General features: G+C 31.3%; 6 protein-coding genes across 10 annotated transcripts; 2 read left to right on the top strand and 4 right to left on the bottom strand.

Annotated features, from left to right (window-relative positions):
* Positions 1 to 2,447: 2,447 nt before the first annotated feature.
* Positions 2,448 to 5,945, bottom strand: LOC139098601 (cilia- and flagella-associated protein 58-like). The gene is made up of 5 exons (XM_070650837.1): positions 4,745 to 5,945; positions 4,517 to 4,552; positions 3,286 to 4,436; positions 3,086 to 3,229; positions 2,448 to 2,625 (listed from the first exon to the last, which is right to left on the bottom strand). The coding sequence occupies exons 1-5, from the start codon at positions 5,943 to 5,945 to the stop codon at positions 2,491 to 2,493; spliced, it is 2,667 nt and encodes an 888-aa protein (XP_070506938.1). The 3' UTR covers positions 2,448 to 2,490.
* A 92-nt stretch (positions 5,946 to 6,037) lies between these two features.
* LOC139098935 (RRP12-like protein) lies at positions 6,038 to 10,798 on the bottom strand. The gene is made up of 4 exons (XM_070651318.1): positions 10,578 to 10,798; positions 7,335 to 10,518; positions 7,095 to 7,261; positions 6,038 to 6,599 (listed from the first exon to the last, which is right to left on the bottom strand). The coding sequence occupies exons 1-4, from the start codon at positions 10,717 to 10,719 to the stop codon at positions 6,055 to 6,057; spliced, it is 4,038 nt and encodes a 1,345-aa protein (XP_070507419.1). The 5' UTR covers positions 10,720 to 10,798; the 3' UTR covers positions 6,038 to 6,054.
* A 56-nt stretch (positions 10,799 to 10,854) lies between these two features.
* Positions 10,855 to 13,400, bottom strand: Idh3g (Isocitrate dehydrogenase (NAD(+)) 3 non-catalytic subunit gamma). 3 transcript variants are annotated; one of them, XM_070650945.1, is made up of 6 exons: positions 13,218 to 13,400; positions 12,971 to 13,079; positions 12,880 to 12,909; positions 11,949 to 12,827; positions 11,764 to 11,839; positions 10,855 to 11,202 (listed from the first exon to the last, which is right to left on the bottom strand). In XM_070650945.1, the coding sequence occupies exons 1-6, from the start codon at positions 13,272 to 13,274 to the stop codon at positions 11,136 to 11,138; spliced, it is 1,218 nt and encodes a 405-aa protein (XP_070507046.1). In that variant the 5' UTR covers positions 13,275 to 13,400; the 3' UTR covers positions 10,855 to 11,135. The 3 variants fall into 3 exon arrangements, with proteins under 3 accessions (XP_070507046.1, XP_070507061.1, XP_070507054.1); XM_070650960.1 differs by having other exon boundaries at positions 10,855 to 10,941; XM_070650953.1 differs by lacking the exon at positions 10,855 to 11,202 and adding an exon at positions 11,244 to 11,659.
* A 476-nt stretch (positions 13,401 to 13,876) lies between these two features.
* On the top strand, positions 13,877 to 14,360 carry Rpp20 (ribonuclease P protein subunit p20). The gene is made up of 2 exons (XM_070650826.1): positions 13,877 to 14,144; positions 14,206 to 14,360. The coding sequence occupies exons 1-2, from the start codon at positions 13,877 to 13,879 to the stop codon at positions 14,358 to 14,360; spliced, it is 423 nt and encodes a 140-aa protein (XP_070506927.1).
* Positions 14,361 to 14,365: 5 nt separating this feature from the next.
* Positions 14,366 to 16,470, bottom strand: Dbp80 (putative ATP-dependent RNA helicase Dbp80). The gene is made up of 5 exons (XM_070650436.1): positions 16,278 to 16,470; positions 16,115 to 16,197; positions 15,923 to 16,054; positions 15,005 to 15,863; positions 14,366 to 14,941 (listed from the first exon to the last, which is right to left on the bottom strand). Exons 1-5 carry the CDS (start codon positions 16,335 to 16,337, stop codon positions 14,657 to 14,659), a joined length of 1,419 nt encoding a protein of 472 aa, XP_070506537.1. The 5' UTR covers positions 16,338 to 16,470; the 3' UTR covers positions 14,366 to 14,656.
* Positions 16,471 to 17,058: 588 nt separating this feature from the next.
* Positions 17,059 to 25,174, top strand: LOC139098990 (chorion transcription factor Cf2-like). Of its 3 annotated transcripts, none has more exons than XM_070651401.1 (6): positions 17,059 to 17,261; positions 21,543 to 21,641; positions 22,427 to 23,499; positions 23,671 to 23,842; positions 23,962 to 24,240; positions 24,306 to 25,174. In XM_070651401.1, exons 2-6 carry the CDS (start codon positions 21,552 to 21,554, stop codon positions 24,408 to 24,410), a joined length of 1,719 nt encoding a protein of 572 aa, XP_070507502.1. In that variant the 5' UTR covers positions 17,059 to 17,261; positions 21,543 to 21,551; the 3' UTR covers positions 24,411 to 25,174. The 3 variants fall into 3 exon arrangements, with proteins under 3 accessions (XP_070507502.1, XP_070507485.1, XP_070507493.1); XM_070651384.1 differs by lacking the exon at positions 17,059 to 17,261 and adding an exon at positions 18,205 to 19,504; XM_070651392.1 differs by lacking the exon at positions 17,059 to 17,261 and adding an exon at positions 19,588 to 19,881.
* The last annotated feature ends 21 nt before the right edge of the window (positions 25,175 to 25,195 follow it).

Genomic DNA, 25,195 nt, shown 5'->3' with positions numbered 1-25,195 from the left:
TTGGTGATTTGCTAAAGTCATCTGCTCGATCATCATGTCTCTTAGCATTTTCAGCATGATTTGACAACTTTTTTTTCTCTGGTGCCGCACGTTCTATGAATTAATGTTTACGTTCCGGATTTCAACGCGTAAACGGACACACATTCAAAGAAAAATGGCTATTTTTGGCATTGCAAGGTGCATGATGGTCAGTCAGATGAAATGCGAATAAATTAAAGTTATGAGATGAGAAAAGAAATAAAAAAAAAAAAAAAGACTTCATTTTCAATCACCAAAAAAAGAGTGTTAGAAAGTGGTTATTAGCTCTTTTGCTCTCACTCATTTCTAATTTTATCTATCTCAGGCTGAATGCATCAATGTTGCTTTTCATTTTTTTTTCTTAAATAATCAATAGAGGAAGCTAATCTTGTTTGAAGTCTGAATCAATAAAATTGACACTCAATTCAATGCAAAATCGATATATTACTATAGTTTATGGAAATGAATCATTGATAAAGGCTTAATTTAAGTGCCTATCATAATGTAATTAAAGACTAATATGTATTCATTCTAGTCGTCATTGAAAAATTGCACTTGACTGCGTGTAACTAGATTGTTCATTACGTGTCTTGACATGATATATTTTTAAATTTGTAAAAAATGATTGAGGAGAGGTTATAAAGTTAGGTTAGGTTAGAGCTATTTTAAGAATATAGGCTTTTTGATTAAGATTTTGAAATTTTAAACAATTTGACTAAAACTAGATTGTCAGAAGAACCAGAACTTTCAAAACCCGAGCTAAAAAAAATTTAAAAAAGCCTCCGTTAGACTCAAAATGGCTTAATCACACGAGCAAGTTCTAATAGCAGTTTTTCTCATCTTAAATTTAGATTTTGATAGTAATTTGTTGTTTTTAATGCGATTATTTGTCATAAATGACGTTTTGTTTTTGTTTACAACTCTTCACATACCAATGCAATGCACCTAGCCACAATTTGTGTGTCACGAATACACAAACCGAGTTGGGATCTAACTCGAGTCGTTAAGATTCGTTGGTCAATGCCAACTTGCACCTTACTGGACTTAAGGAATCCAAACTCCCAAATTCCTGCCAACTCTACTCCAATCTCCATCCAAAATGACAATCGAATATCATTTCATCCATAAAAAATTGTCAATACACGAGCAATAAATTAATTCATTTAGCACTTTTGATTCCGTGTTTGCCACAAAAATCATTCTAAGCAGTTGTCAACGTAGACAAAAAGGCGCAAGACTAATAAGATTTTAAATTCTTTATAAAATGTCTGACAAAAAGTCTCTTAGATGTAAAAACATGTTTAAATATTTAACAACATTAATTGCCTAATCAACCTTCTGTGAGAATTGTCTTTACAACGCAAGAAAAGAATTAACGTGACGCAATCTCACGAGCTTGAAGAAGAACCAGATATTTTTTGTTTGTTTTTGTGGATTTTAAGTTTAATTTCTCAAAACAAGTTTTGACCAAAAAGTGCTAAATTCCAAGAAATATGTTAATTACTGCAATTTTTTCTTCTTAAATTCTTTAATCAAGTGTTAAATTCACATGAAGTGACTTGCACAAAAATCTGGTTATTATGAACCTTGATCAATCAGTTCCTCCTGATAATATCTTACTCGATATTAGCGTACTTCCCAAAATTTTGAGCATAAATAATATTTATTGCGAATTTTACCTTTGGATGTTTTTAAATCCAATATTTTTCAAAAACATCTTTGGATAAATTCCAGTTGTAGATGACTTCGCACATTCTGGTGTCTCAAAATTCTATGGGCAGCGTAAAAACCAAAAATTAACACAACAAAATATGACACAAAAAACAACTTCGAATTCATTATTACACCGTTTTGGGGCCGTTCTCTTATTACGTTGACACAGTGTTGTAAGATCCAATTAGACCCGAATAATCCGCGACTATTCGGTACAACCTCATGGACAGAAGGTGTCGATAGTCATTTAAACAAATTAGATTTGAGAATTAGCTAGCTGTAGTCAGTGATCGCATTATGTAAACAATATTTATGGGAGATCATGGATTATAATCGTATGTACGGCTAGAGATGTAAATAAGAAGTAAGCTCAACATAATGATTCTGAATATAAAATGGTTAAGGGATCTGAGTTGATGGATGAGGATCCATTGTTGGAAACTGCTTCAAGTAATATAAATAAAGTCCTCAATATGCGTTAGTATCTGCATACTTTACATTATAAAATATTAATCGCAATTTATATTCAAATGGACCTCATTCCTTCTTCATCCCAGTTTCAATAAAGATTTGATAGTATTTATAAAGCCTTTATAGTATTATTCCAAAATAAAAGGAATTTAAAAAAAAACTTAAAATTTCAATCATAAAATGGAGAATGTCAACAGAACCTGTTAAAGCTGTTAATTTGAATTGCAAATAAATAAGATTCCACGACAAAAAACCATCAAAATTTCACAAATTACACAATCAGGAAGACTAAGTCAATAAACTACGCTTTAATGCATTTCCAAGAGTTTTCAGCTTTTCATTCATTTCCTTCTGGTAATCAAGATTTTCCGAATTTTTCCTCGACTCACTCAGTTTTTGCATCAATTTGTGTTTAGTTCGTTTCTGGGAAAGAAATTTATTAATTAATGTTATATCCATGTTGTTGTGGCTGCATAGTTCCTTTCATTAATTCATTCAATTTTTACTTTATATTTTTATCGGTAAATGAAAATAGTCTGCAATTAATTGCACATTACACACGATGAAGATGATTTTTTAGTAAGAATATTTAATAATGGGAAAATACGCATGCAATGTATGTGTGCAGATTTTTTGTTGCTGCATAAAACGTGAGAAAGTCATAATATTTAAATCGTGCAGCTAGACATGCGTGATATAATGAAGATCTTTTTTTTGCATTTTGATGCTTTTAAGTCTAGTTTTTAATTATTTTGACTAATCGATTAATTTTCATGAATTAAATTTACTTTTAATAAATTACCGAACTTTTGCAATTCAAATTTCACACTTTCATACCCTTTTGAAATTTGAATTAATAAAAACCGTTGAAATTTATGCTTACCTCTTTGAATAATTGACACTTAATTACATTCAGTTCTTTTTGTGTCTCGGCAATTTCTTTTTCTTTCATATAAACATCACATTCCGTTGCACGAGATATTGCAATTGCTGCTTTCATTCTTTTTGTATTCTCTTGTAATTTAGTCTGTAAATATGGGAAAACGTGTTAAATTAATTAACTATATTCGCAGATGATCTTACCCTAGTAAGTAGCAGTTTCTCAGATACGTCTTGTTTTGGACATCTCGACAGTTTTTTCTCTAATTCTGCAATTTGATCTTGCAATACTTTTATCAATCCTTCAGCCCTAACAACTCTTGTTGACTCTTTTAAGCAATTCCTCTGCAATCGATGGCACTTCCTTATCAATTCCATCCTACCAGGATCACGATTACCTAATTTCCTCCATCGATGGACATTCATTGGCGTTTGCATTTCATCTTCAAGAACCTTCGCTTTTGTACGTTCTTGATTCAGTTTTCTATGCAATTGCAGCACTTCATGTCGCATATCCGTTGTATTTTCAAGACCACGTTTCAGCACATTACATTGTGACCGTAAACTTTGTATCTCATTTTTCATTACTTTTATGTCCTCCAATCGCTCATTATACATTACATTTCCACGCTCAATTGACATTTTCAGCACTGACACTTGATCTTCCAGTAATGCATTTTCATCATTCTTACGATACATTTGTGTAGCTATTAAATCTCGTTCACGGACAATTTTGTCTGCCTGAGTTTTCATTTTGATAAATCTTTCATGATTTTGGTGGATTTCCTCCTTTAACAAAGTATTGTCATGTTCCATGTTCTTTAATTCTACTCGACATAGCTTCAATGTAGCATTGGTTTTCTCTAATTCACGTCTTATGTCACGATTCCTCTTTTCCATTTGTTGGACCTTCTTCATTAATGATAGAATTTCAGTCAATTTTAACGTCATTTTGTTGTTAAGATCATCAATTTGATTCTTACACTTTGTTATTATGTCTTTCAATTCTGATTCCTTTTCGTGACATCTCTGATAATCAGAACGAACATCTTTAAGATGTTTTAATGCCACATTATATTCATGCTTAAAATATGCAACTTGTTCATTCGATTCATTCAATTCTGTCCTAATTTGTTCATATTGTTTCTTTCTAAACTCAGCATCTTCATTTAATTGCTTAATTATTTCAGTCTGATACAATTTTTCAGCCTCAACTGTTTCAATATTTGCTTGTAGTTTCTTCACATTCGCACTGGATCGTTTCTCACGTTCTATTGATACTTTTAAATCATTATTGATGAGCAGTTGGTCTTCCTCAAGCTTTTGTTTCTCTTGCTTTAGTGTCAAAATTGATGCTAGAAAGAGATTTATGTGAAAATTATCAGTTTTTTCTCATGCAATTGAGATTTTGTATGGAAGTTACTTTAATGGATACCTTCAATGTTGCAATATTGGCCTTTAAGTTTAGTTATTGACTAGGAACTGGATTTTGCACTCTTAAATTTAATAAAACACAAAAACTGACAAAATCAACAAAAGTTGAAAACTTTAGAATTTATAGGGTTTTGAGTGAAAAATTTGTAAGGTTTTGAAAATTCAAAATTATTTTGTCAGTTTAAAATTCAAATAAATTTTGACCGTTAAGAAATATTACTTTCCTTACCATTCAATCGCTCGATTTCCTTCATCAATTGCTCAATCTTCTGACTTAATTTATCATTTTCACGCTTCATGTCATCACTTGACTTCTTTATCAAGTCTCTTTCCTTCTCAGCAGTCACAATTTCGTTCTTCTTAATCAATATGTCTTGTTCATGACGACTCAAAAGTTTTTCGATGCTGCAAATTTTCCTCACAAGATTCTCGACTTTTTTCACCTCCTGCTCATGTGTAATTACTAATTTTCTATTTTGATCATCTTTTAAACGGACATAAGATTCAAATTGTTTTAATTCAAGCTTGATATGAGTGATTTCAGTCTTGTATGACTTTATTGTTAGTTCCAGTTTGGATTTGTTTTCTTTAAGCCACAAATTGTCACCACGAAATTTATCCAGCCTGTCTGTTAAGTTTACGACTTGTTTGTCACGTTCTGTAAGTCTTTTTAGGTAATTTTCAGACGATTCTTGATAATGAATTAAACTTTCCAAATTTTTCTCATAATTTTCCTTAAATTCCTCAAGTTCCTTCTGTAACTTTTCAGCCTTCTTCTTATTCGCAAGACTGTCATTTGTGGCTGAATCCCATTCACGAAATAAATCTCGATTCTTCTCAATCGAGTCGTCAAGTTTCTTTTGCAGCTCTTCAGAATATTCACGCTGCACAAAAAGTCTCTTGTTTAGTTCCTCAACTTCTACATGCAGACGCTCACATTGCTGTAAAACTGTTAATTTATGTTCACCTAGTTCCTCATTCATTTCAAGTTTTGAGGACATTTTCTGCAATTTCTCTTTCAAGTTCAGGTATCGATCTCGAGTGACATTCAATGACTCACTTGTGTGCTGTTCTCTCATTATTGATGCATCAGTCTCTTTCCATGCATCCAGCACTTCAGATTTAAGCTTCGATATCACTTCATTGTCTTTTTGAGAGATTTTTAATGCAGCTTCTATTTTCCCAGTCGCATCAAGTCGCTGGTCAAGTAAATATTGAGTTTTTTGTTCCTCATTCTTAAACTGGTAGAAGACATTCTCGAGTATCGTGACTATATGAAGGAACTGATTAGCCAACTCATAATTTTCTTGACTTCGAAGTTCCTTGATGAAATCTTCAGCCTTTTGTAAGGATGTTGAGAAATATTCATCGGAAATAACTAAAGGAACCTTCTCTTCCTGAACATCGTCCTGAAACTCGTCGTCTTCCATTTTTGGCTAAATTTTTGAATATTGTGAAATTAAAAGCCTACTTTGAATAATTCAATATAATTTTTCTTTATTTTTATGAATTTCAACTTTTTTACAAAATCAAAAAATTTTACTTTTTATTCTTTTTTTTGGACTTATTGGCAATACTTTTAAACTGACTTCCAGCAGCTTTTCTCTTTCGACGATTCAAGGCATTTCTACTTAGTTGGATATAAGCATAAGGTTCATGTTGTCCCTTCTTTTTCACATCACCGCCAGCCTTCTTTGCCTTATATGCTATTCCTGGAGCCTTGCTACTAGCACTTGTCATCTTTGAAGCCTTTGATATTTTTGAAAAGTTGGTCATTCCAGACTTTACTGATTCTGACAATGGACGATGAATACCAGATCCACCAGTTTTGTATGGATTAAGAGCTATTTTCTTCTTTGATGGACCAGCTTTCTCTGTTTCTTCATTATCATCGTCTTCATCTGATGAACTTCCATCTAGCTCTTCCTTTGCATTTTCTTTATATCCTGTTAAGTCATCATCATCACTATCTGTTTCATCATCTTCGATATCTTTAATAATAAGACGACCATCAGGTGCTGTTTTGAATCCACGATTTGGATCCTTGGTCTTTTGTTTGAGCTGTTGATTGTTGGATTTTGTGGCTAAATATTGATGAAGAATTAAGTGAATTTATTAGTAAAGTTAACAAATTTTTCTTGATTTCAAGTTTAACGACTTTTTAGAATTTGAATTTCAACTCGTACTATTTGAATTTTAAAAAACTAAATTTTAATTAAAGAAGAAAACCAATTCTTATCGTATCATCCATGTTTTTTAACATTCATCCTCAGAAACGATTAAATATTACAATAAATTAATTTACAAGTAAATATCGCAGTATGCTTGTTAATTAATTTCTTGTAATTTTTAATCGTTTCTGAGGATGATTTGTAATTAAATCGAAACATACCTAATAAGAATTGGTTTTCTTCTTTAAGTTAATTTATAAAGTTGTTCATGGATATTTCAAAAGATTATCAGCTTGCTATAAAAAATTATAGCACATAAGACGGCCGTTTTAATTTCAAAACGCAACGAATTTTTGTAAAATTCAAATTTCAAAAAGCCAGTAAAAACTGATTATCACCACGACTTACTTGTAATTTTACTGAAAGCATTTGGATCAGCCAAGTCAACAATTGCATCTTCATTTTCTCGAATAAATGTTTGAGGTTCCTTTGTTTTTGACTTTGTTTTCTTCTTTTCCTTCTCATCTTCGCCATCACTCATGTCTGAATCACTATCAGCCAAAATATCGTCGATTCTGTTTGGATTAAAAATAATTATTGCCATTAACTTATTTTACCTTTCTCCATTAATTAAGTAAATATACTTACGTCATGCTCTTCTTCTCCAAATTCAAAAATTCATCATCGGAATCATCATCTTGGTTCTTCTTTGATTTGTTTTTCATTTGCTCTAATTGATTTCGTCTAGCTTTCGCCATTTGCTTCTTAATAACTTTCAACTTTTTATGAAGTGATTCACATTGACCAGGAACAAGTTTGATGACTTCTTCGGCTGTAAATCGTTTACACAGTTTTTTTAATAGATATCCTAAAACTTGACGTGAATGACGTCGACAATCTTCATGCATTAAAGTTATTGCCTTCATTATAAGACCTAACTGATTTGCTACAAATGCTGATGGCAAAATTTTCGTAAATGTTGCTAAGAAGTAAAGACTAGCATTAGCCTCATTCCTTTGATTACTAACAACAAATTCGAGTACTTGATCTTGCATAAATTTGATCGTCTCAATTGTCATTGCTTCCCCAAATTCTTGCAGGATAAATTTAAGTGCATAAATTGTGTTGCTGATTAATTGATGATCCTTTCCGACAAGTCCAACCATAATGCAATCAACAAAGTCATTCAACTTCTCTTCATCCTGGAATATTTTACCAATTGTTCTTAATAAATTGTAAGCAATTCCGTCCTTTAAAACAGCTTCATTATTAAATCCAGCAATGGATTCAGAAATTGCTGTTTTAACAATTTTATTGGCAGTTCCAACAGCTTCCTTCTTCTCGAGTACTAAATTGATGCAAGCTAATCGCATAACTTGTGTTCCTTCAATCACTTTATATGATGTGCTGCTTAAGATTTTCTCAATATTATTTAATTCTGATGACACGAAGTCTACACATCCATCATTCTCACTGCTGAGTAGATCCTGTAATAATTTGTATGCCTTCTTTAATCTTCTACGCAAATTGCTGTCTTTGTTCTTCTTGCTGTCCTCAGCCTCAACATCCTTTTTGTCCTTAATCAATGTTGTGACTATATAGCTCTTGTATAATTCCGTTAATTTATCACATGATTGATACATAGCAAGTGCCTCAACAAGATCAAATAATGAATCATAAATAAAAGATCCAGGAGGCTTTGATGCCATTTCCTTTAATGCATTCTCAAATAATTTATCGAGTGTATCTTTTGGTGTGATTTTAAGGTATAATTGAGCTACTTCAAATGTTGCCGTTCTTGTTTCCCGTTCATACGACGTTGATGGCTTAGCAGTGTAAATATTGAAGAATCTAGTCAAGTAATTTTCAGCATATTTTGCAAACACCTGCTTATCATTTTCATCCTCAAGATTTTCCAGAATTTCCTTAAATCCATCAAGGATTGGTTGACGTAAATCTGGATTTTTATTCAGCACATCACCAAGAGTACGTGCAATAAGTTTAAAGTTATGAACATCCTTAGGTTTACGACAAAATCCTGGAAATAGACCCCAAAGTTGACAGCACAAAAGCTCATAAATATGTGATTCAGCTTTCTTGTCCGCTTCCTTAAATTTCTGCCATTTTGTATAGCACTGATAAGCAAGCTTAAGGATGTGATTATTGAAATATTCAAATGATGAATTGTGTAAGCCTTCACGTAATAATGGAAGTATCCAAGATCTTTTAACAGACATAGTTCCTTGTGCATCAACTAACGGTATACATTTCAGTACTTGTGCTGTTTCAATTGTCGAAATAGCTGAATAAACAGCATGTTCAATATGTACACGTTGAGCACTTTGCTCATCATATCGTTGACCGAGAATTGTCAATGCTTCCTCAAGTTCATCTCCATAATATTTACCCATTGATTCAAACATGACACTACTGATGACGAGGACATGATTAGTTGTGGAACTAAATGGTGCTGCTAAGACTTTTGTAATCATTGAGATAATTTTCTTAATATATGAAGCATAAAACACTGGCGGTTCCTCCTCACTACTGCATATTGGCTTTATACATTCTTCTAAGACTTCCTTTAATGCATTTGATGTTCCAGCGACCACATCCAGCTTGTCACTTAGCCATAAATCATTAATACAAATCTCAAAGAATTTAGGTAGAGCTTGTATGCAAGTGTCTTGACTTAATGATGCTAATTTTATGTGTCCTTGCTTCATAACAACAATCCATGCAAGAATTTGTCTAAAATCAGATCGATCTGGTCGATATTCATAAAGTGCTGATAATAATCGTCCAACAAGTTGTGTCGACAAGTTGTTATTTTTTGTGGACGAATTGAATAATGAATGAAAAGTCTGGAAGCAATTTGTGCGTACCAAAATGTTTGAGGACGTCATAATTGATAAAAGATGTTCAGATATGTTCTTAATGTCATCCTTTCCAAAGCATGGGATTACAGACTGAAGAACGCTGATTACGTGAAGAAGTAATGTTTGATTATTGTTGATTATTTCAGGCTTAAATTGATCTATGCAAAATTTAGCAATTCTTGACGATGCTGGATGGACGATTTTTGGAGCCTCAACTGTTTTCATTTCCTCATTGTCATCTTCACTTTTTGGTGGAAGCATAAAACAGCTTGCATATAAGACACCGGCAACTGCATGATGTGCTGCTTTTCTGATTTTAGGCTTTGAATGAGTAACAAATGCAAGAATTGCATCAAAGAATTTCATTGTGCTGCTCAATTTCCATGCTGAATATTCTTGTGCACGTAAGACGACTGAGAGACTGCTTAATATTATCTTAATTATGTTATTCTCTTTATCAGCAAATCTTGCTATCAAATTTAGTAACACTTCTGCAGTTTCATTGAACTTTTTCCTTAAAACAGCTTGTGAAACAGATTTAATTCCCATATTAAGCAACATTAATGCTGCATGAAGATCATTATCATCCTTAACATTCTCTATAGTCTCCATTAATGCTAAGAAATATTCTGTATTTGTCTCACTTCCACCTTTCTCCTTAATTATTTCTGTTAATGCCGCTAAAATTGCAAGCATTTCCTTATGAACTTGTGAGTTTGGCTGGAAGTTCATGAGCAATTTATTAAATGACATATTTGATGTAGCAGAAAATTGTGTAGCAAATGTAGTAGCTTGACTCATGGAACGTTGTGACTGGGAAAATTCTCCATCATCATCAATCGAAAAGTCTTTTAGGGATCCTGAAAGTGACTTAATTGGATCTGACATTTTAAATGACTGAATTGCTTCATGTTTCTCAACAGCTTCCATTGTCAAGCCATTTGAATTGGAATCTACAAGAAAGTAAACATATTAAGGTATGTTTCAGGGTAAAATTGTGTAATTAACTTACTGTTTGGCAAATTCGGTTGAAAAAATTTGCTTCTGGCTTTTAAACGATGTTTATTAATTTCTGGATTTGACAATGAGGACTGTCCTTTCTGGAGAGCTTTTCCACTCTTATTACGCTTTAATTTACTACGAAACTTTGCCATTTTCTTTGCTATTTCACGTTTTAAACACTTTAATTAATATTTCTCAAATTCACGTGTTAAATCAAATGTTTTTGTTCAATATGCAGACAATCCCCTGCAATAATACAAAAATTTCAAATTTCAAAAAACCGTTAATTTAATGTTAAACATTACATTTTTCTTTATTTTTCATCAATAAATTTATGTTTTACATAAGTTTACTTAATTCTTTATGTAAATAATCTGAAATAAGATAAATTAAAGATTAAAAAAAGGATAAGTAACTTAATCGTTGGGATGTATTTGGATGGATGGTGCTGATTTGGAATACTTATTGTTGAGATACATTATAAAATTATAAATCTCCATGCGACAAAATAAAATATATAAAAATGCTTTAATTAAGGATAACAGAAAAATTAAAAAAAATCATAAAATTATGGATTTTCCGGATTTCTTGCCAATGGTTTGCTGATTTTTGGAGGTGCATAATTAAACGAGTAACTAAAAAAATTTAATTAAATTCATTAGTGACATTTATGAATGATAATAATTTTGAGATTTAAATTTATGTCTTAATATCGTTTTTTTTTGTGTTATGCTCGGGCCAAGATTGACATGATAATGTTATTTTAGCAACAATGCGTCTAAAAAAATTCAAAACTTCCAAATCCACTCACATTATTTTAAAAATAACATTATTAATACTTGATTCAAGCAAAACGCCAGAATGTAGTATTTTCAGATTCATCCTCTTCACTTTCTTTCAACGTTTGCCTTGATGAAAATTATACAAATGAAATTAAATTAATTTTGAGCTTTTAAGATTCTATGGGGTAAGGTGGGATAAAACAGAAAATTATTATTTGGAATTAAAGGATTTTTTTTTTGCTGAAGAATTTTGTTAACATTAGTACGATACTAGGAAATCACGCCGAAAAAATCTTATAGAACGCCATGCCTGTTAATGAATATATATTTAAATGAATTAAACAATTATCACACACTCAAAGCTTTGATACTTTCCTGTAACCAAAGGATTATGGAATAACATTTTTAACTTACCATGAGACATGCTTTTCGGCAAGATGCTTAAGGACGTTTTCAATGCAATCAGTCGTTGATGCGGTGCCTCCCAAATCTAAAAATAAGAGATTTTCACATTTTAACGGTCATTTCAAATTCAAATTTTTTGCATTTTTTTCAAATCAAAATTTAACGGATTTTCTACAATAATTAATTAAGCTCACCTGCTGTGTGGATTTTATCAACAACGATTGTATCGTAAATAGCAGCTTCAATAGCTTGAGCATGTTGAGTGTGTCCCAAATGGTTCAACATGTCAACACTAGCATTAAGCATAGCAAATGGATTGCAAATGTTCTTGCCAGCAATGGCACTTCCAGTGTTACGAGTACCTGGCTCGAAAATTGCGAAATGGTCACCATAATTTCTTCCAGAGTATAATCCAGCGCCACCAATTAATCCACAAATAACGTTGCTTGTAATGCTTCCATAAAGATTTGTTGTTAATAAGACATCAAATTGACTTGGTCTAGCAACCAACTGCATGCAAGTATTGTCGATAATCATATCGTTGTGTTCAATATCGGGAAATTCTTTGGCAATACGTCTTGATGTCTCGAGGAAACATCCATCAGATAACTTCATGATGTTGGCTTTGTGAATTGTTGTGACCTTCTTGCGTCCATTATTTCTTGCATAATTAAATGCGAAACGTGCTAAACGCTCACTAGCCTCAACAGTAATGATCTTAAGAGATTCAACAACACCGCTAACTGATTCATGTTCCAACATGGCATATTCTCCTTCTGTATTTTGACGGACAACAACTAAATCAACATCCTTATGATGACATCTTACTCCAGGATATGATTTACAATGTAAAACATTGACATATAATCCTAATTCATTTCTCAATGCGACATTTCTTGAAATGATTCCAACCTGTTCACTCTTAGTCTCAATATTTCCCTTAATTGCGACGCCATTTCTTTTAATTGATGTGATAGCATTGTCCAAATCATCATTTGATTCGCTATTTGGATCAATGTCAAGGACTTCAAAATCTACTGGAACTCCAGCATAACGGAAAATTTCACGGACATCTGAAAATGTGATAATTAAAGTACTAGAACTTTCTTTAATTATTTAACTTACAGTTCATCAATTCAATTCCGATTCCTCCACCTATAAAAAATTGTTATTAGTTAGAATCATTGAAGATTAAGGTTTATGTTAAGGAACTTGCCAGGAAGCATCGTGACAGTGTGTCTGCCTCCATACTGAGCTTTTGGGATTTTGGCGACTTGCTTTTGAATAGGATTTTTGTGCTGCAATTCAAAGGCTGAGCAATAGTTCTATAAATGATAAAAGTTGTAAACAGGTTAATGCGCAATGACAATGTGAGTTAAATTAATATTTTCAAAAATAAACTGCATGAAAATTGTGAAAAGTTAGATAACAATTTTTTTTTCTCAATGAAATTTCTGTCTTACTCGTTTCAGTGCTTGAAGAACGGCGCAATTTGATTGCTTAAGGATTCTTAAAGCCATTTTTAATGTTGATACAACAAATTAACTATTAATAGATGAATTAAGCCTTTGGAATTGCAGGAACTAAATTAAAAGTTGAGAAAATTTTTCTGTTTCGAAGGGAGTGCAACTTTCTCAATGAGTCTTTTGTTGTTGAATGTCACAGGCCCCTTTGCAAAAAATACAAAATGCTATAAACTGAAACTCGTCATATTATGGATGAAGCGCATTTTTTAAGCAGTCTGTTAAGTAAATATTTTGCTTTTCACTTCATTATACTTGATTGTTTCCATATTCAGTTCTTTATTAATGATTTATAAACTGTTGAAGATTTCATCATCATTGATGCAGTATTAGACGCAAAATTCTAATTTCAAAAAAAGCGTTAAATTTTGGAAACTTTTCATGAAATATAAACAATTGTAAACTATTTCACTAAATAGTTATTGGATCTGTTAATTTGCTGTTAACACGTTTATATTATAGTCTTTATTAGTACTTAGTGGATGACAGCAAGACGAAATACATATTTGTAAAGTTGCTCATACTTAAAATTAGTGCTACAAAAATCAAAACATTGCCATAAGAAATTCTGACAAAGATCAATTAATTTACCTCAAATAATGAATTCTAATAACAGAAATAGACAGAACTTCAAGAAAAGGAAGCCACCAAAGAACTTCACAAGACCAAATGACGTGTATATTACAAATAAGACAGATTTTGGTGCACAGATTAATAAGTGCATAAAAATATTAAATAGTGAAGTCGGCGAGGTTTTCATCCACAGCATTGGCAATGCGATCAATAGAGCAATCAATTTAGCATTAAAGCTTGAAGAGGATCATTCGTTTAAATATGAAGTCAATACGTCGACTATAAATCTTGTTGGTAAGAATTTAGAGGAATTCATAAAATCATTAAGAAAACTTAATTAATTTAATTATTTTAGACGACTATTTCCCTGAAGACGATGATGACGATTTCTCAATCCAGAAAAGGCTCAATTCATGTATACACATAAGAATTTTTAGACCATACTTATTAGCATCTGAAGATGACAATAATAAGGACTCAAAAGAACCAGAAAAATTAATAAAAATTTAATTAAATTATTTTTATACATCTTCATGCCTATATTTTATTAAATCTTCTTTAAAATACAGGTTGTACGTTTGAATAAGCATTTTATGCCGCAATTTGATGTAATTTTTAATTATTTTTCTTCGTATTATAAAAAGTTTGAGAATGTTCAGTTTTCATTTACAAAGGACATACTTAAATGTCACTTTAGAATCTGTCAGTTTATGACTCGCAGAAAAAAATATATCTTTGAAAAGAATTATAAGTAACTTAATAAGGATATCAGTTTGAAATAAAAATAAGGATGAGGTAACGATGATTTATGATCCAATTTTTTCGATTTCATCAGAGTTCTCGGCATCGAGCAGCATAATCTTCTTGCCAAAATGTCTTTCAATATCACGACAAACTTTCATTGATTGTTCCGAATCAACCAAGTTGATGGCAATTCCATGTTTGCCAAAGCGTCCAGTACGTCCAATACGATGAAGATATGTCTCACAATCAGCACGGCCAGTTTGGTCAATTGGTAGATCGAAGTTTACAACAATATTTACTTGCTCAATATCAATACCACGGCTCAAAACGTTTGTTGTGATTAGAACCTATTGAATTAGAAATTAACGTATTTTTCAGATTTAAAATAATTTTTGACCGTTATATTTTACCTTCTCATGTCCTTCACGGAAACGATCCAAAACAGCCAAACGTTGTTCAACAGTCAATTCACCAGACAAAACGCCAACAGAGTGTCCTTCCTGTGCCATTTTACTGGCCAGCCAACCAGCAGTTTTACGTGTATGACAGAAAATAATTGCTTGACCAATTGTAATGACACCATAAATATTAGCAATAGCTTGATATTTGTCATCTTGATTTGGACATCGCACGTAATACTGCTTTATATTGTCCAATACTTCTTCCTCTTTCTTTAAGCGAATCGTAATTGGGGACGGAACAATATATTCAGCAAATTCCATAACTTTCTTCTCGTATGTAGCACTAAACAACATCATTTGACACTTTTTAGAGAGATGCTTATGCAAACGGATACATTGATCTTGATGTCCTTGTTGTGCGATCATGACATCAGCTTCGTCCAAGACGAAAACAGTGATTTTTGATAAATCAAATGCATGGAATTTTAGCGACCAATCAAGTACTTTTCCGGGCGTTCCAATGATAACATGGTCGGTTAATTTGGTTCCTCTAGCGATATCTTCTCCACGGACAGCATAACGAATACGAATTTCAGGACAAAACTTTGCCATTCGAGCTGCTACTTCTCCTGTTTGAATAGCAAGTTCATAAGTTGGACTTAGGCACAAAACTTGTGGAAAATCTTTTGCTGTATCAACTCTTGTAAGCATTGCTAATGTAAAAGCTGCCGTTTTTCCTGTACCTGATTGCGATTGTGCAATCATGTTTTGTGGAGGATCAGCAATTAATGTCGGTAATGCTGTTTCTTGAATCTTTGATGGATTATTATATCCCATTGCGTAAACTCCACGAAGTAACTCAGGTTTTCTAAGATTTACAACCACTTGTTAGTTATATTATCAATGAAAATAAATTAATTAACTTACAAATGAAGAGCTTCGAAAGTCTTGACGGAATAAAGAGGTGAATTTGGATCCTTACGTTGAATATCTAAATCGGTTTTGGTCTCAATCAATCCTTTGCGAATTATTTTCATTAACAAAGAAGCATCGGCGGGACTGGAAGTTGAATTTCATAAATTGCGCAAATAATGCATTAATAATTTGTTAAAAACTCACTTGATTTCATCTAATTCTTCCTCTTTAACCGCTGCAGGTGGTTTAGCTTCGTTATTAATTGTCACATTATTAATATTCTCGTTCTGCAATGATATTTAGCACATTTATTTATTTTATATTTCTTTTTGTGTCATTTTTTTTCGCCGAAAAGACAAAAAATTACCAAGTTTTGAATTTCTTGTTGCTCCTGATTCTCAGCGGCTTTAGTCCAAGTGTCTGCCATTTTTGATGATCTTATTTATACGTTTGATGAATTAAATATAATAAACTATCACTATTAATAGATTATTTTTAATGTTTTAATTTTTCTCAATGAAATCAGATTGCTATACTGCGTTTTGCAAAAATCGACTAACCCTAATCTGGATCTTTTAAAAAATTTATTTTAATTATCTTATTAATTACAACTTTACTTTAACTGATTGTTATTTATGTGTCTCTTATGATAAGCTTGTTATTGGTTTTAATGGTTATTACTAATTTTATGCACTAAAATCGAATAAGATTCTGACGAGATAAAATCGTGCCCTAAAATTATTCAACGGTTTTTATTGTTTTCAAAATTTCATAGCACACTATAACGTTAAAAAGTCACTCTTCAAGATTTCATAGACCAAAGGCGCATTTTTCTAAATTCCTTGTTAATAATGGTTAATAACATGTTATTAAGTAGTGAAACATTAATTTTTGCATCTAGAATGGTTGACTTCAAGACAAAAGTTCTGATTGACTGTTTAGAATGTTGAAAATTAGTTAGTACAGAATTTCAAATAATTTAACGGTTTTTTCAGATTCAATAAACTTAAATTCCAAAGTCAGAGATCTTTGAAAAGTCCATGAAAAAATGAATTAGAAAAGTTAAAAATCCCAAGTTAATAGACAGTCGGACAGTTGGACAGAGTAGGAGCAAAATAGTAAGCATAGAAAATCAGCGCTACAAGAACTCAAATTGTGTTTTTCTCTCTGAATAATTTTGATGATATAGTTTAATATTTAATTAAAATCTAAAGACAGAAGTAGAAAAAAATAAATTAAATAGTGTCGACGTGTACATAAAAGTGAATAGTATCTGGATTTGTAAAAGTTTACATCGAATTTCATATTTAAAACATGATAATTATAGAAAAAGTGCAAAACGACTGATTTTGTAAGTTTAAAAATATAAACAAACCAATTTTTGATTCCAATAATTCTCCTTCCCTTACTTTAATTCAATTAAGTGTGTGCTAAATTTGTGTGAATTAGTGTCCATAGAAGGGATGTAAATTTAATGACTATAAAAATCGCATTATAACTGGTAAATAAGCTCATATTCTTCAAGTTTTTTTTTTCTCTTATGCTCGAAGCTTCATATTGTACAATGCAGTATAATTTAATAGACATTGAAGCAAGACAGAAAAAAAAAACTTTCTAAATTTCCTTCAACCAAAACAAGCTCAAAGTATTTAATACACATATTTTTGTGAATGAATGAATGAATTGGATGGATGTGGAAGAGATCGCATGAAAGAAGTAACGAAGAAAATGTCTGTGTGTTGTTGCTGTAAAGCTCACAAGAAAAAAAATATATGATCACAAGAAATACACGAGAGAGTGAAATAGAAAATGTTAATTAAGTAACACAAGCACGTAAAATTCGCTAGAAAATATTAGATGGGATCATCTGATAATGATGAATAGTGAAAAAAATAAAAGTATTTATTTATTGATGTAATGTAATAAAGTAATACCGCTGAATCGATTAGAAAATTATCTCATTATTAATATTTACGTGTCTGTATTTAACTTTAAAAAAATTGTCATAGATTCTAATTCCGTTTGCGACATTGAGTGAACAGAAATTCCATTTCAATAGTATCATCACAGTTGTACCATGCCCGAACACTTAAGCATTCATTCTTGTGTCTTGTGTTTCAAGTTTCTCAAGTTAGTCGGAAAGCAAGTAGTCGTGGCTACTTTTTATTTGCCCACAGCGCATGTAGTTCATTTAGTAATTATCTATGACATTGGTATTTTAACGGATTGATATAAATTCCGGAACCATACAACAGTCGATTAAAACCATATAAATCCAAAATAATTTGTAGGGTTTTTAACATTTGTGAGGTTCTGAAGCACAATTTAGTCATCCGACCAAATCAGACAGTTCGACTCAATGTTATTAATTTAATAAAACTGCATCAAACAGCTTTCTTGACGATTTATGCTTACAAATATAATAAATATATTCATATATATATACAGCCATGGAATTGAGTAAACACTATACTGTTATGTGCGTGCGTTCTTTAATGTGATCACCAATTCGAGCGAGAAGGAAGAAGAGAAATGAAATGAAACCAATACACCGTATAAAAAAACAACTGGGCAAAAAATAAAATTACCGTTCATTGGGGAACATCTACATACATCCTATGCATGTATTTTTAACAACTATCTATGAAAACATTTGGTATCGATACCTTAGTTGTTATTGTCTTTACTCACTTAATTCATTCACTACTCAATAAACTGCAAAAAACAATAAGTCCAACAACAACAACAGTCAACAGTCAGTCCATTTAGTTGAGGCAACGTGTTTATTAACTAGTTTTTCTCTCTTTATATTCTCTTGATAATGTTGGTTAATGCTCGCTGCATAAAAAAAGTCTCTCTCGCTCAGCTTAATGCAACAACAGTCAGCAACACAATACAACAACAAGAATGAAAAAAAAAAGTACTTTCAACAACAATTGGAATTTCTTCTCGCGTGTTGCTTGTTGATCATCAGTTTCTTATGAAAGAGCGATCAACGTGCATCATATGATTGGTGCTAGTTCGAAGAAAAAAAGTCGTGTTTTTTTTAAAAGTGTATATCAATCCTAATGAATCAATCACAAGTTCTAACTGTATCAATTTAAAGACTTTTGGGAGAAAGAATCTCTTCTGTTGATCTCAATGCTAATGTGCTATAAAAATAAGAAATTTAAAGTTCGATACATAATGTAAAATTTATCAATATCTCGCATAGTTCCGTGAATAATTTAAATAAATATATGTGGCTATATATATAATATAATAATAATAAAAATAGAACGTAGAAGTGAGCTAACGACATTCATCATACATATTTTCGGTATATTAAGCTTTTAAGTTAAGTCAAGTTGTTGACGAACTCTTTGTTATTTTTTTTTTTTGCGGACATACAACATACAACAAGAAATAATAAAATAATATAAAAAAAATCATGAAGGAATTTAAAGAACCGATGGAAGTAGCTGTGTGTGTTGCTATTTCTTTAAAATAATAAATAAATATACAATAAAACATTCAATAGCTGAATTCCAAATGGTTGAGAAATCAGACACAGAAAACAGTAGTACGATGGACGACAATGAGAATTACCTTGAGGTGAGAAAATCACTATATCCTTGAGCTGGTCCAGAATGATTGCTTACTACTAAAATGCTGCTTTACAACTGCTTTCATGAATGAATAAGCATTTGAAAAAAAAAACAAAATTACTTTTTGTGTTACGTGGAATGTGAATAGTTAGTGAATTTCCTATATCTCTCGTGTATTTCTTTGGTTCCGTTCCGCATACGGCATTGTATATGCGAATTTTTAATGCATTCTCTTTGCCTATTGATATTAATTTAAATGAGAGACAAGTGTAAAAAAAGACATATATTTGTGGAAGGATAACGGCGTATTTAATATGTGACAGTAATCAGAAATTCTTTCAATATTCTATGCCTACATGTGTGTTGATATCAGTAATAAAAAATGTGAGCAAGTTGCAAGGTTTTTAGAAAGTTTTTTTTAGATTTTCTTCTGGAATTTGAGGAATTTATTGAAGCTTTAATTATTGATATTGAACTAATTGAGTGGATTTTAGAGTGTAATCATAGTGTTAGTGGACATAAATAACAGAACTTCACAGGAAAAAGATCTTGCTAATCGATCTTAATTTTAGCAATTCATGCTTATTTGCTTCTTTTGACACAGGTTTAAGTGATAATAAATGTAGATTGATACTTAGAAAGTGTTTGTTAAGCTTAGATTGAAATTTTCACAATTTAAAAAATTTAACGGTCAAAATTAATTCAAATTCTCAAACATTTGAAGGGTTTTTGCTCAATCCTTGAGAACTTGTATGGTTTTAAATTTCAAAAAATAACGGGTTTTTACGAAATTTCACAAAAAAAATCAATCTTTACCTTAACTAAGCAATTTCCTTATAACTAATTATACATGTGATATGGAAATGTTCAGTTATGAAACACCATACATTACCAAATCGATCATACCCGTATATTTTGTTAAATTATGCGGTTAATATCTATTAAATCGCATTCATAACTTTTACAAAACAATCAAATCCAAATATCCTGTTTCAATTTAATAAATTAGCAATTGATCGCAATTGATTCAATCACTGTCTGTGACATTAAAATTTTTAAAAAGTCCACATAAACTGTTATTAATGTCTAGAATGGTTTCCTACACACATAATCGAATAAGTTCCTGGAAATTGACGATTTTGATCAGCTTACTGTCATTTGTGTTGAGTGAAAAGCAAATACTGCATGAGTAATTAGATAGTAATTTAGGCTGTTAGCCTTAAACCTTAGTTTACACTTAAATAATTATTAAAAATGTGAAATTAACTCTTCTAGACAATTTTGGAATAATTAGGAGAAAAAGGTCAACAAACCTATTAATTAATTAACATTGTGAATTTCATAATCATCTGTGCGTCTGAGCGAATCTTAAACTGTTTTGTTATAAAATGGACTTGAATGATGAGTTGCTAGAATTTTCATTTGCTTCATATTCAAAGAAATCATTGGAAATGATCAAATTAAAGATTGGAATTCAGTTTAAAAACTAATTAAAAATTTATATGCGTAAATGAACAGACCTCACAATGGCTTTTTATTGTGCTTCAAAACCATACAAATTCTTAAAGTTTGGTCAAAACTCTTCAAATGTTTTAGCAATTTGAATTAAAATTGACCGTTAAATTTTGATCTGCTCTTCGTAGTGCTTCAAAAGCTTACAAATGTTTAAACTTTGATCAAAACTCTTCAAATGTTTGAGAAATTTGAATTAATTATAACCGTTAAATTTTATTATTAAATTAGATCAAATCTCAAAGTCAATTGAGCTTTTGTGTGAATTAATAGACTTAAGGCCTACATCATGAACTCAAAAAATGTTTCAAAAATTCCAAAAAAATTAGAAAAGAATAAGAGCTAGTTTAGATATGAGCGTATCGCACAAATATTGCAAAAAAAGTATGAAAAATAACACAACATGTTCCGTTATCAACAAAACTGAATGAATGATCAATAATGGAGAATCAATGTCACTACACACATAAAAATTTAGCAATAAGAAATAAATTTTTTTTTATATTTACTTTTCTAATCATTTCTTTTTATAGCTTTCCAAAATGAATTTTTCACCATTTCATTTTCACCAAGCGAACGTGAATGTGAATCAATTTGCAAAGTTTGCCCAAAATTTGCCGACACCAAGTCAGGTAACTAGCCCAATCTACATAATATAGATTAATAATTAGTTGTAAAATGTCAATTAAATACAGTCACAAAGTTTAGTTTTGTGAATGCCTTTAAATATATATTAGCAAAACCAGCAGAGATTTAATTGTAACTTTACTTTTACTTTAGATTTCAATTTTAATCTTTCTTTCTTTTTTTTTGCCTGCCTTGGCTCGTTATTATTATTATTACTTATTTTCTTTCTTTTATACTTGAAAATGTAATGAGCGAAAAACTTTCACTTAACATTTAACGATTTTGCTGGTGCTTGTCTTTGACTCTCTTGTTTGTGGAAAAGTGCATTTGAACTGGTTGTGAATTCTGAATTTTTTTATGAATAGTAGAAAAAATGTAAGCAACATGGAGAGAAACATAATGCCAATTTTTCCCACACACAGTATGATTGCAATGAGTTGTGTAACAATTTCTCTCTCGTTTCTTCTTTCATAAAATGTGCTGCATATGAGGCACTTTGTTTAGTTCTTCTAAAATTCGTCAATTTCTACTTTATAAATTTAACGGTTTTCAAAATTTTGAAATTTAACGGTTTTTATAAATTCAAAAATTTAGTTTAACACCCTTCAAAATTTAAATTTCAAAAAACCGTTAAAAATCAATTTAACAAAAATTTAATTCAAGTAAATCGTAGCACCAAACAAATGCGCTCAAAACAAGAAATTCATCGACTCTTTTCTGCATTCACTTTCTTTCATTGAATTGAATAGGAAATAATAATGGAAGTAACAAACAAAAAATGTCATTTTAGGTACTCAGTCTTGTGTCAGGCAGCGATGGAAATGTGCAATTTTTACAGGCTCAACCGCAAATGACAGCGCCACAAACAACATTAAATCCAACACAAACGTATATAACACTGCCAATTACGATACCGCCCGCAAAGCCAGGCGATGCTACTCAAACATTTCAAATTCAAGTACTAAATCCAAATCCAGTTCCGCCAAAATTTCAAATTCCAATAGCAGGCTTACAGCAACATGGAACGACTGTTTTAACTGTTGCATATTCGCCTCAGGATGGCGAAATTGTACCAAATCAGACAGAAGGTGCTCCTGTGACTGTCTTAGCAGCTATTCAACCTCAAGATTTGCAGCTATTAGCACAACAAAATGGCCTAGCTGCACAACAGCAATTACAACAGACTTTACAGCATCATCATCAACAGCTTCAGCAACAACAACAACAGTTGCAGCAGCAGCAACAGCAGCAGCAACAACAACAACAGGGATCAGATTCTGATGAGAATCATGAAAAGGAATTAACGCGGATAATTAAAACGGAGCCATCATTTTGGGGACAATCGCCCATAACAATTTCAACAGCACCAAATGCAATAACGACTGATCTTAGTGAATTCTTTCATACGCGGAGCATAAATATGCAACCATATCTAAAATTTAATACTGAAGGCATCAATATTAAAAAGGAGCTTTATAATGATGCAATAAATCAAATTCAATTAACAGACAATAATAATGTGTTGAGCATTAATAACAATTTTAATTCAGATAATAGCAATAATCATACAGCAAGTTCGAATCAGTTAGAAGATAATGATGAACAAAATCCGGATGTGGAAAGTACATCACAGGTTGAGAATGGCGATGAAGAGAAAATTGAATTAGATGCTAATGGGAAAGTGAAAAAGAAGAGAAAAGTTAAGAAAAAGGCACCGAAACCAAAACGACCAAAACCTGGACAAGTTCATATAGCGACGGCAATTGATGGAACGATTCTATTTTGTTGTCCCGAATGTTCAATGGCCTATCCGGAGAAAGAGAGTCTCGAGCAGCATTTAGCTGTTCATAAAATTGAGAGGAGGTATGTTGGATGAAATATTCAAATAACGGTTTTCTAAAATTCAAATTTTCAACTTAAATTCTTACAATTTTCAAATTTTAAAAAACCGTTTTTAGTGAGCTTTGAATTTCTGCCACTTCTATTCACTTAATTACACTGAAATACTTAATAAAACTTTTTTGACATTTCCAGGTATATTTGTGACATTTGTGGAGCTGGACTAAAACGTAAAGAGCATCTTGAAAGGCATAAACTTGGACACAATCCTGAAAGGCCGTATGTCTGCAATGTTTGTATGAAAGGATTTAAGCGAAAAGAGCATCTAAATCTTCACATTGTGATTCATAGTGGACTTAAAACTGAGGTAATTATGTCATTCATAACTACCGTCTTTTATTTGAAATTTTTCAAAATTATTTTGACCGTTAGTTTTTAAATCTTTTCTGACCGTTAATTTACTATTAAATTTTCATTATCATCTAGATTTGCTCGGAATGTGGGAAAGGCTTTTATCGAAAAGATCACCTTCGAAAACACATAAAATCACACCAAACGAAGCGAGCGAAAGAGGAAGCAAATGCAGCAAATACAATTCAACAAGCAACGACGGAATCGACGAGTAATTGTGAAACTTTACCAATAATTAAACGCGAAGCAACGTCACCTAACTGTTCACCAAATCAGCAATCGAGTGAAGAGACTTCCACGAATACGGCAGTAACAATGCCACAATATACACTGCCACGGGAAGTCACTATACATGTAAGTCCATTTTTGAATCAGTCCAGAATTTTATGATAATTAATTATATATATTTGTTATTTTAGGTGACGAGTAATAACACGACTCTGCCTGTTCAAATTCAACTTCCTCAACTTATAACAACGTCTACGCCTTCAGGAGAAGTTATTGTAAAATTACCAGACTCATGATCAATATAAGAGGATCGTCTTATTTATGAACATTAATTATATTCATGACATACATAATGAAAATGAAATTAAGGAAACGTGATATACGGTCACACAGAAATACTGATGTGTGTGCCTTTATCTCATTCTCATATTGTTGGTACCTACTCGAAATTATTTTTATTACAAATATTTTATTTGTATAAACTCCACATTCCATCGTTCTGAATTTTTTGTAAATTAAATTATATTTAAAGAAAAATTAATTTTTTTGTGGAAGTTTGAATTGGATTCAAATTTACTTTGCATTTGTATGGTTTTGTTGAAAACCGTACAACTTAAAATAATATATTAAAAACCATACAAATGTTTACTGATTTGAATTTTAAAAAGCCGTTAGAATTTTAAAAGCAATTCAGACCTCCAAAAAAGCATAAGACATGAATCGTGTGAAGATTAATTATTTAAAAGCAAAATGAAACAAAAAGAAAAAATCTCAAGTACTCAAATCAGTAATAGTAATATTCATTTATTTATGATCAATTAAGGAAGAGATTGAATCAAAGAATTGTTGTTTCCTCTTCTTGCGATGAATTCTTTTATTTTTTGTTGTTGTTTATTTAGATATTAAATACATTTCTCTTATTATCCCACATTTCTCATCCATTGAAAATATTGTATTATTAAAATTTCCTTGAAAAAAAAAGATCTACATGCTGTACATATTTATTCTGAATAATAAGGAAAAGAAGAAACACAATGACGAAATTAAAAGAGAAGTTTTTGGTAGTTAAATAAAGTTTTTA

This window comes from Chironomus tepperi, unplaced genomic scaffold (assembly GCF_022539635.2).
Source record: "Chironomus tepperi strain 1889 unplaced genomic scaffold, CSIRO-AGI_Ctep_v1 contig_37, whole genome shotgun sequence".
Taxonomy (NCBI): Eukaryota; Metazoa; Arthropoda; class Insecta; order Diptera; family Chironomidae; genus Chironomus; species Chironomus tepperi.
Note: the sequence above shows the minus strand (reverse complement) of the source record. Positions and strands in the feature narration are given on the sequence as shown.